The sequence below is a fragment of the Eurypyga helias genome, unplaced genomic scaffold (assembly GCF_000690775.1).
Source record: "Eurypyga helias isolate BGI_N326 unplaced genomic scaffold, ASM69077v1 scaffold27253, whole genome shotgun sequence".
Classification (NCBI taxonomy): domain Eukaryota; kingdom Metazoa; phylum Chordata; class Aves; order Eurypygiformes; family Eurypygidae; genus Eurypyga; species Eurypyga helias.
The window spans coordinates 1-11,098 of NW_010242296.1; the positions used below are offsets into that span (position 1 = coordinate 1).

Here is an 11,098-nt window from a genome sequence, read left to right on the forward strand (position 1 = left end):
GCGGCCCCGCCAGCAAGGCAGCGGCACCCGCGCCGGTGCACTTCTACTGCCGGATCTGCCTGGTGACCTTCAGCTCGCAGGAGAGCTTCGAGAGCCACTGCTCCTCCGTTGAGCACGTGCAGATGCTTTCGGCAGACACCTCCGTCCACTGGGTCCACCGCACCCCGCCGCTCGGGCTGACCAAATTCTCGCTCTGCAGCAGGTAAGGCATCCGCCCGGTGCAGTGGGGAAGAGGGCAGGGGCAGCGGGCAGCTGCCGGCTCCCCGCGGGACCCCCGTCTTACCTCGCATGCCTCTCCCCGACAGAGCGGAGGTGTGCGAAATGGGGACCAGCTGCACCAAGGCTCATTCCGCCGAGGAGCTGCAGGAGTGGATCCAGAGGGTGAAGGTTGCCGTGAGGAAAAAGAAGCAAGCCCTGAAGGAAGGGCTCTTGTCCTACCAGGACCAGCTCGTCGCCGAGTATCAGACGTGTTCCAACGAGGTGTTGATTGTGAGTGGAGGGTGCTGGGAGCGTTTGTCCTCCGGGGGCTGGTGCATCGTGAAAAGCCACTTGTGTAAGAGCTTGGGAACAGACACCTCTCACCCCTCAGGGATGCCGAAAGGGCTGTGGCATCCCTGTTCCCTCCTCCCTTCTGAGCTGGCAAGCCAAGAGCCTGCTCAGGGTACCTGACCACACTGCTCTGCCGTGGGTCGTTTCCCAAGGCTGGGACTCTGAGCAGCGGTGGGTGAGGACGGAGCGTGAGGATTTACTGACCGTTCCCTCTCGGGAGGACGTAGCGTAAGGGCAAAGGATGGAGATGGCTCTGTGGCAGTTGTTGCCCTCACCCCCGTCCTCTCGCGCCTCCCCCACAGATGGCCGAGCACGTCGAGGGTGTCAGAGTTGTGTGTGAGCAGCCCCTGCACGTGCAGTCGGAGGACAGGAGGATGAAATACCGGTGGAAGTTCAGGATCCACTCCCAGGTAAGCCCAGCTCTGCGCCGTAGGAGCCAGCGAGCTGCTGGCAGTGCCTGCTGCTGCGCACAGTCCTTGTCCTTCGGGGGCCTTGTTGGGTTTGTAGTTATTATTTCTCCAAGGGGCAGAAGGACAGGGATTTTGGGATGTCCAAATGAGGATGGGACGGGTATTTGGAAGCAGCTCAGGCGGTGCCTGGGCTAGGCCCATGCGTGGAGGGTGCAGTCACCGTGTCTCCTGTCTCGTCTCGGCTGGGGAGGACGTGGCTGCTCTCAGCACCTCCCACATGTTGGCGCAAAAAACAAGATCCTGCCACTCTCCTGCCCAGGATTTTCTGGGTGTTGGGGGCGGGCGCCTGGGTCTAAATCTCCTCTCCAACGCAGATTTCCTGTTTACAGCAGACTGTCTCAATTGCTGTGAAACTGAAACCTGAGGCTCTTTAAGACCTTAATTGCTGTGGGGTTGCACAAGGAATTAGCTCCTTTTAGGAGAATTTAGAGAGTGTCATAGAATGATGGAATCATGGAATGGTTTGGTTGGGAAAGGACCTTAAAGCCCACCCAATGCCCCCCCCTGCCATGGGCAGGGACACCTTCCACTAGACCAGGTTGCTCCAAGCCTCATCCAGCCTGGCCTTGTCACAGGTGTGGTGTGGTGTTGGGTTCCTACAGCAGCTTATGGTAGGAACTGCTGCCGGGAGGCCTTCATCACCCACTGGGCTTTTCCATTGGGATGCCCTCACCGTGTTCCTGTCTTCTCCTCACCTGGCAGATGCCTCTGCAGCACGTGGCACTACTGAAGCGGGAACCTGGAGTCAGCTTCTACTTCTCAGGGAATGGGCTTTCCCGGGGCCTCCACTACCTTCGGGGGGAGCACGTGGCCACCCTGCCCTCCTCCCCGCCCGCCGCGCTGGTGGAGGTGTGCATGGAGTGCTGCGCGCTGGGCGTCTTCGAGCAGTGGGTGGTGTTCGACTTCGGCAGACGCCCCGTCCTCATACAGAAGATCAAGGTGAAGGTGGGCCGGCGGGAGACCCCCCAGCACATTCCCGGCAGCAGGGAGACCAGCCGCCCGGTCAACTTTGTGCGATGGGATAGGGGTAACCGGATCATCGTTCCCAGCGTGCCAAGGACCAGTGAAGATGTGGATCTGCTGGCCAAGTACAAACCTCCTGCGCTCACGCTGGACTACCAGCGCGAGGGGGGTGCGACCGTTCCCATCACCCGTCTCAACTATCGTGAGAGAATACACAGCTTCCTCTTCCGCGAGGAAGAAGCCGAACAAGCTCTGATTGCCAAGTACGTGCCAGGCGGGGACCCGGGGTGGGGGTTCCTCCTCACTGTGGACCGTGGGTCCCTTGTTAACCCTGCCCTGGGGGCCATGCTGCTATTGAAGTCTCTGTCTCTTCTGGGTTGGGTCCTGGGGCTCCTTTCCAAGAAAAATATAGGAGGGGAAGGACTGGGTCTTGTCCTGCAGCCGAGGGTTAGCTGGAAGCATGGCTTCTGGCTCTGTGTGCTCTGGGGGCTGGTGTGTACCTCTCTGGGTGTAGGAGGCAGTCCCCGCTCTGCAGTAGGAGGGCTGTTGCTGATCATAGAATCATGGAATGGTTTAGGGTTGGAAGGGACCTCAAAGCTCACCAAGTCCCACCCCCTGCCATGGGCAGGGACACCTTCCATAGCCCAGGTTGCTCCAAGCCTCATCCAGCCTGGCCTTGGACACTCCCAGGGATGGGGCATCCACAGCTTCTCTGGGAACCTGTCCCAGTGGTCCCCACCCTCTGCAGGAAGAGAGAGGTTCACTGGAAGATTTGAACTCTTTCAGTTTAAACCTGTTACCCCTTGTCCTGTCACTCCCTGCCCTTGGGAAAAGCCCCCCCAGCTTTCTTGTAGCCCCCTCAGGCACTGGAAGGGGCTCTAAGGTCTCCCCGGAGCTTCCCTTCTCCAGGCTGAACCCCCCAACTCCCCCAGCCTGTCCCCAGGGCAGAGGGGCTCCAGCCCTCGGAGCATGTCTGTGGCCTCCTCTGGACTCACTCCAACCCCTCGATATCCTTCCTATGTTGGGGGCTCCTGATGAACCAATGGTCCCGTTCTCTGCTGTTCATTCGGGTGTTTCCTCCTTTCAGACTCAACCTGCGAGTCGTCATCTCGCTGACCCCCATGCTGCAAAGCCTCTCCGTGGGGATGAAGTTTGCCCTCTCTGGTGAGCTGTTTGCTGAAGTGCCTACCCCGTATAACCTCTCGCCGGACACAGACGAGGGGTATCTGCTCAGCAGGTCTGTGCCCACTGCTTTCCTGGCGCTTGACCCTCCTATAGACAATCGGATTTACGAGGTTAGTGTGGAGCACAAAGCCACCACGGAGAAGACCATCTGGCTACAGATACCAAAGAGATGCTGCTCAGAACTGAACTTCCAGCCAAACACCTCCCACAAAGTGGAGATCCAGTTCCAGATCGACCAGCTGCTGTTCCGGCAGTGGCATCAGGCTGTGGATCGCCTGTTGGATGAGAAGCTGGTCCTACCAGATGTTGCCAGTTGTTCTGTCCCCTACTCTCTCGGGTCACCACAGAAAGGGAATAGCAAGCAGAAACTCGCCATCTCCTTCATCACGGGCCAGACAACCAGCAGCCGGCAGGTCCCACCTCTCCTCATCTACGGGCCTTTCGGCACAGGGAAGACGTTCACCTTGGCCATGGCCACCTTGGAGATCCTCAAGCAGCCTAACGCGCGGGTGCTGATCTGCACTCACACGAACAGGTTAGCAGCGGGGAGGGAAGAAGCAACCAGGGTCGTGGACCGAGTCCGTGCACTGGCCCATCGCTCACCTGGTGGGATGAGCAGGAGCCAGGGTGTACGAGACAGAGCTGAGCTGCCCTTTTCCTAGTACGCGTTTCAATTGCTTGTTTAGATAAGTTCAATTTTATTTAGTGTGTCTTAAACTGCTTCTTTCCTGCTCAAAAGAAGCCTGGCATGGATGGAAGTCTTTGTGGAAGAGCCAGTGTATTCCTGCCTCGTTATAAAATGGGGATGGGGTTGGAGAGACCCTAGTGCTTTCCAGGCTGTACTGTATGCTGGAAGAAGTAGAAGGCTGTTGCCTGGCCTTCCTGGGATAATATTGTGCTACACTTGCCCTTGAAGACTATTGTGCTCTGTGCACCTGCCAATTTGTTTTACTTTTCCAGAGAGAGTCTGGGAAAGAGGAAATGCAGATCTGGTCTGACTGCCGTTGAGTCTGCCTTCAGAGAAACCAGGCCAAGATTGTTAAAATTAGAGCGGTTACTCTGAAAAGAGTGTCCACATCCGACCCTGCAGGCTGTCACTGCCTTAGTCTTCCATGTATAATAGATGGGTGACGGCTAATCTTAGCCTGTTCCAGGCTGTCTGGTTGTCCTGAGGCTTCCTCTGCCGATCCCGTGTCACCCGCCCGCGCTGGGGGGGTTAACTGTCGGAGGAGAGGTGCGCGGGGTCACGACTTCATGGCTTGGCCTTAGAGAGAAGCAGGGCCGCAGGTCTTGTTGGGCACGTTGCGTTTCTCTGTGTGAGCGTCGAGAGATGCCCTGGGCTTGAGTATCCGCTCCTGTTCTAAACCGTACTCTCACAATGGGCTTGGCATCGGTGGCTGCGTAAGCGCCGGCCTCTTTGCACGTACGTGGCTATCTCCCGTGACGAGCGCGTTGTCAGCCAAAGCTGCGGGAGATTTTGGGTGCGTGTTGGTGGACGATCAGGCGACGCATTGGGATCATGGTCACAGGGTTGGGAACAGCACTTACAATTCCTCGGTAATTTCCCCTTTTGTTCCCCTGCAGTGCTGCTGACATCTACATCCGGGAGTATTTCCATCACTACGTGATCAACGGGCACCCGTGGGCTGTTCCCTTGAGGATTATATCCGCTGACCGTCCCATCAACCTGACGGACCCCATCACTCAGATGTACTGCTGCCTCTCGCCAGACCAGCGCTCTTTCCGGCACCCCACGCAAGTGGAGATCGACAGGCACCACATCATCATTACCACCTCTATGTTATCCAAGAACCTGAAGGTTGCCCCGGGCTACTTCACCCACATCATGATCGACGAGGCTGCTCAGATGCTGGAGTGCGAAGCGTTGGTTCCGCTCTCCTACGCCACGTTTGAGACCCGGATTGTCCTTGCCGGGGACCACATGCAGATAACCCCGAAGTTGTTCTGCGTTGGGGATGGACAAGCTGCTGATCACACCCTGTTAAACCGACTCTTCCAGTTCTACCAGAAGGAGAGGCATGAAGTGGCCTTGAAGAGCAGGATCATCTTCAACGAGAATTATCGTTCCACTGCGGGCATAATTGAGTTTGTCTCCAAGCACTTCTACGTTGGCAAATGCAACGCTATCCAAGCCAGTGGGAACATCCCACCTCATCCCGATATCTACCCGCTCATGTTCTGCCACGTGTCCGGTGTGGCTGAAAGGGATATGTCCATGATTTCTTGGCACAACACCTCCGAGATAATACAAGTGATTGAGAAAGTGAAGGAGATCTATCAGAGGTGGCCGGACGAGTGGGGTCACCGAGACCTGAAGAGAATCTGTGTGGTCTCCCATGGGATGCAGGTATGGAGAACCACACATTCCCCACCGGAAGGGGCCATGCATGTGCTGCTGACCACTCTCTTGACCCTCACGAATTAATGCTGACCTCTATTTGTGATAAACCCACTCCCTGTGCTAGCAAAAATAGGGAATCTGGAGCTTTGGGTGCCACCAGTGGCTTTTCGAGGCGCTCTCCCTCGTCGTGGGTGGTCAGAGTGGAGATGCCTCATGGTGGGATGGTCTGGTTGAAGATTTCTTCCAGGCGGGTGACCTAAAGGCCAGACTGGGAGCGCTGGCTGTCGGCCCAGGGCGTGTGGCTGATGTCAAGGGGTACCTGCGGCTGAGGAGGGGGGAGGACCTTGGTGTTAGGTGAGGGCTGTTTCAGCTGTGCCTCTTTCTTTCTTACCAGGTTTCTGCAACAAGGCAAGAGCTGAGGAAGAAGCAGCTACAAGACGTGGTGGTAGAAAACTATGAAAACTTGCCAGGTTTGTGTCTTGTGCAATAGTTGGTCGTGGCCGGCTGCGTTTTGAGGTGGTCTGAGTGCTAGGGAGAACTTTTTGTGGTCATGTTGGTGGGCAGAGGGGGTTATCCCAGCTACAGCTGCTGTGTAACAGGCAGGGAGAAGAGACACTGGGTCAGAGGTGTTTCCAGCATCTTAACGTTGTCCTCCTTGCTAAAATGTGAAATAACGGGCTGATCTCCTGGCAAAACACCTCTCTGGGAGGGCGCGTGCGATGCTGTTAGGCAGAACCCCCCAGCCCTTCCCCATGGCCCTGCCACCGCCGCAGCCCACGTAGTGCTGATTAGGAGAGAGCGCCTGGAAATCCTTTGGCTGATTTCCATCCCCTTCTGGTTGGTAATTCTTTGATTTTTGTCCTTTCCTCAGTGAATAAGATTTCACACTGAATTAAATCTGCACCCAACTGTCAACTCGTTTCAAATATACTGGGACGTTGCTTTGTAGGAGGGTGAAAAACCCTGGGAGTGCGATCCCAGGGACTTGAGCATGTGTGAATCATGTGAAAGCCCCAAGTGCCAGTGGGGGAGGCTAGCAACGGGCGGGAACCGAAACCAGGACGGCCTGTGGGTACCAGTGGCAGCAAAAATCGCAGAACAGCTCACTAAAGGAGGAGTCTGCTGCTCAGGATGACGAGATAGGGCTGGCTTTGTCCTCAAGGACTTAGTTTATGACTCATCCATGGGTTTATTATTATTATTTTTTTCTATTGTGCAGCTGGGACTCCTTATGGTGAGAATAACTGACCCCTGGGGTGTGTTTCTGATCTCCACACCCTTTCCTTGCAGTCTCTTCTCAGCTCTGAAATCACCAGGGCGCCTCCGGGTGTTTATTTGTTGTGTGAGCAGCAGAGCTGTCCTTGCAGGGAGAGGGATACTCGTGAATGGTCACTGATTTCCTGCAAGACCCCTGGTTCCCCGAGGAATTTGGGATTCACGGGAAAACTCTACCCACGTTTGTGAGGAGTGGCTGGCAGGGGCATGCTGGGGGCATGCTGGTGACACTGAGCACGTGGGGCTGCACCATGGGCACTCGTGGCCACACTGGTCCAGTGCCCTGCCTTTCTCTCATCTCCACGCCGCCCTTCCCTTTCGGTGCCTGGGTGGTGGTGGCCTCGTGGTGTTCATCCTGGTTCTCCGTGCTTGGAGGCCCTCTCGATTCCCGAGGGTGGCTTTTTTTGCCTTAGGCGACCCCCGTGACTCAGCCAAGCGAGGTTACGTGAACCCCCAGCCACGCAACGCAGTGTAGATGGGCAGAGCGCCGGGCGGCAGCCAGACAGGGTCCTCCCCGTTGGGTTCCTGTGAGTGACTTCTCCCGTGTCCCCTCCGATGCAGGACGGGAATTCCGGGTCATCATCATCAGCACGGTCCACACCAGCGAGAGCCTGCGCATCTCGGCCGCCCACCACGAGTTCTTCAACGAAGCCAGGGTGCTCAACACCATCATGACGCGGGCTCAGTCACTGGTCGTTGCGGTGGGAGATGCCGTGGCCTTGTGCTCCCACGGCCAGTGCAGCAAGGTGTGGAAGCGCTTCATCCAGCAGTGCATGGAGAAGGGGAGCATCTTCCCGGAGAACCTGACGATGGCCCAGGTCAAACAGGCCGCGTGCGACAAGGAGAGCTGGAGCAGGAGGAGCCCGGAGCGGGACGAGGAGGACAGTGACACAGATTCCTGGAGCTCTGAGGCTGAGAGTGTGAATCCCGATGATCCCATCCTTCAGGAGCTCTTAGATGAGAGCAAGAACGTGCTGGTGACGGTGTCTGAAGAAGGGCTGCTGAACGTGAAGTCTGAGGCTTCAAACCTGAGCGAAGACAGGCAGGAATACTTCAGCTTCTCTCCTCAGATGATGCAGGAGTACCTGCACATGCACCCCAAAATGTATAAGCGGTGCGAGCTGATCAAAGAAGGGTTCGACCGAGCTTCTGCCTTCACCCTCAACGACTCCCCTGCGATGAGCATTCAGATCAAAGGCAGAGTGCACTGCGGGACGGCCTTCACCGGGGACGAGGTCCTCGTGGAACTCCTGCACAGCAGCGGGGCTGACAGCGGCACCCACCGCCCGCAGGGAAAGGTGGTGGGCATCTTGAAGCGCGCGGAGAGAGAACGGACCTTCATCTGCATGATGGACGAGTTTGATCCCCGGGTGATGATACCCATCGATCGCACTGTCACCAAAATATTCGTCCCGGGACTGAAAGAGAAACCCAACGTCATTCCCATCCGTCGGCTTGTCAATGGGAAGTACAGGGTGGTGAGCTGCGAGAAGATCAGCCTGGAGACGAGGAGATGCCAGTTCTTCTGCGTCCAGGTGATTTCCTGGCGGAAAGGGTTTTACTACCCTCTGGGGATAATAACAAAGATTCTGCAGGCGGCGTTGACTTTGGAAGAAGGCTTAAAGATCCTTGACTTGGAATATGGTTTGGAGAAGAAATACCCAGCCACTGTCACCAAGGAGTCAGCCAAATACACTTCCAGCAGCAAGCTAAACCTCACCAAGGAAAATCTGAAGGACTGTCGGAGCTACCTGACCTTCACCGTCGACCCGCAAGGCGCCAGGGATTTGGACGATGCTGTCAGCGTTAGGGATCTCGGGCGTCACTATGAGATTGGGATCCACATCGCAGACGTGGCTGGCATCATTCCCAAAGGCAGTGCCTTGGACCTGGAAGCAAAGAAGCGGGGTGTCACCTACTACGCTCCCAACCAGGAGCCTCTGTGCATGTTCCCACCCCACATTAGCCAGGATGTCTGCAGCCTCCTGCCGCAGAAAGATCGTCGGGTGATCTCCTTGTTTGTCACCATAGAAAAGGAGACGGATGAGATATTAAAGGGAGTTTTCAGCATCTCCGTGATCCGCTCGGACAGGCAGCTGTCCTACGAAGAGGCGGAGCTCTGCATTAAGGACCACTACAAGGGAGCGGCAGGGGCCCTGCGTTTCGATACCCTGGAGAACTGCATAGCTGTGGCTTATCACTTCTCCAGGGTCCATCGGAAGTTTCGGCTGCAGGAGGACTGTTTCTACGACCGGCTGGATGAGGAAAGCTCCCCAGGTAACAGGGGGTCCCACCAGATGATAGAGGAGTTAATGATCATGTTCAACAGTTGCATGGCCGAGTTCCTCACCAACCAGGACGACACCAGAAACGTCACTCCTCTCCGGTGTCAGTGCGAGCCAAGCCCTCAACAGTTATCCCTCATGAAAAATAAGTACAACCACATCCTTCCTTTGTCCATCCATCTCTCGCACCACCTGGGAGAGGCGTCTCCTGGCCAAGACTCCTCTACAAACGTGGAGTTCAGCCTCCTGGCCCCCATCTGGGAGCACCTGCAGGCAGCCGCTAACGTCCGTGACTTCCTCAAGATGCTAGACCTTATTGTTACGGATGACATCCACCCCAAGCTGGCTCCCGTGGCTCTGGAGTTCAGGAGACTGCTCAGCCGCTCCTATTTCAGCCGCTCCAACTCCACCATCCAGTCAAAAGCGGGCCATTACTCCCTGCACGTCGACTCGTACACCTGGGCTTCCTCTCCCATCCGCCGGTACGTGGATGTCGTGGTCCAGCGGCAACTTCATTCCGTACTCCGCAAGAAGCCTATCGCCTACTCTGCCGACGACATTGAGTTTCTCTGTAATGACTTCAACAGGAAGAATTCCCAGGCGACGACGTACGAGAAGAGAGCCCGCTCCCTGCAAATGGCCACCCAGCTGAAGTGCCAGGTCCTGCAGAAGGTCGCCTTCGTGGTGGACATCGAAGGGATGAACAAGTATTTTAAAGCCCTGTTTCCACTGAACAAAGAGAGTCTTCCCGATCCCCAGGTGATCAACTACAAGTCTCTTCAGCTGATAGAGCAGCCCATGTTCTTCCAGCAGCGGAACAGCATGAGGCTGATGTGGAAGAGGAGGGTGTACTCTGTGGAGACGATGAAGGAGCACAGCTTGCGGGAAGGTCCTCTCCGAGACCGCAGCGTCACCTTCGTTGGCACCCAGACTTGGCAGGACGTGCTCGCAGCCATCAGGAATGAGAAGTTTGAGACCGCCGCCTCCCTCCTTCAGAGCAGCAAGGACCTGTACCATCGGCACATGGGCTGGGTACGGAAGAGCCAGTGCTCGCACTATATGCAGCTCTCCTTGGAGCTGAGTGCCGGCGACGTGCTGCAGTTCCAGCTCACCACGGACGTCTGCCGGGGTTTCCTGGTGCCCTTCGTGCAGCTGTGGTGCGTGACGCCGGGATTCGACATCTGCCTGCAGCACACGGAAAAGCCGATCGATTGCTTCTCTGCCTACGCCACCCAGCCCTCCAAAGACAGGTACAAGCACGCAGCGGAGTACAACAGGATATGGATGCCGATGAGCGCCATGGAGTCCGCTTTGTGTGCGGTGGCTGAAAACGACTCCATTGTCCTTCATGATGTCAGAATAATCTGGGCCAAGCAAAGGACGAGCAAAGGACAACTGCAGGGGAGCTTTGTCCTAACCAAACAATTTTTGGAGGAGTGCTCCATTGACTTGGACTTCAGCCACTGTTACTTGTGCATCCGCTTAGGTGGGCTGAAGCTTGGGAGCCTTCAAAGCGATGAGGAATGCCTTAGCCACGGCCTCCAGAATCTGACTCTTAACAAGGGCCGCTCAGAAAGCAAACCTGTGGTTGACCCAGATACCTACACCTGGGTGGCTCACGGCGTCACTGAAGAGTTCAGTGACAATGACAAGCCTGACAGGGCGAGTCAGCACACTATGAACTTTTATATCCACTATATGTCCATGGAGAACATCCCGGTGGAACTCTCGCAGGCCTCTACCAGGTTCACGGTGGAGCTCATACCGAAGATGCTGCCAGATGTGTAAGTGTGTTTTACACAGAATCCCAGGAAGGTTTGGGTTGGGAAGGACCTCAAAGCCCCTCCAGTCCCACCCCCTGCCATGGGACACCGTCCACTAGCCCAGGTTGCTCCAAGCCTCATCCAGCCTGGCCTTGGACACTCCCAGGGATGGGGCATCCACAGCTTCTCTGGGCAACCTGTCCCAGTGCCTCCCCACCCTCTCCAGAAAGGATTCCTTCCTGATGT

The 11,098-nt window shown here is 56.4% G+C and overlaps 1 protein-coding gene across 1 annotated transcript in view; it reads left to right on the forward strand.

The window, feature by feature from the left end:
* The first annotated feature begins 62 nt into the window (after positions 1-62).
* The window catches only part of HELZ2 (helicase with zinc finger 2, transcriptional coactivator), a 13,537-nt gene continuing 2,501 nt past the window's right edge, over positions 63-11,098 (forward strand). Inside the window, exons 1-8 of the mRNA XM_010149045.1 lie at positions 63-202; positions 306-489; positions 852-959; positions 1,722-2,245; positions 3,070-3,702; positions 4,752-5,535; positions 5,924-5,999; positions 7,366-10,873. Coding sequence (XP_010147347.1) covers positions 123-202; positions 306-489; positions 852-959; positions 1,722-2,245; positions 3,070-3,702; positions 4,752-5,535; positions 5,924-5,999; positions 7,366-10,873 — 5,897 coding nt within the window. The 5' untranslated portion in view covers positions 63-122. The remainder of the gene's footprint in view (positions 203-305; positions 490-851; positions 960-1,721; positions 2,246-3,069; positions 3,703-4,751; positions 5,536-5,923; positions 6,000-7,365; positions 10,874-11,098) is intronic.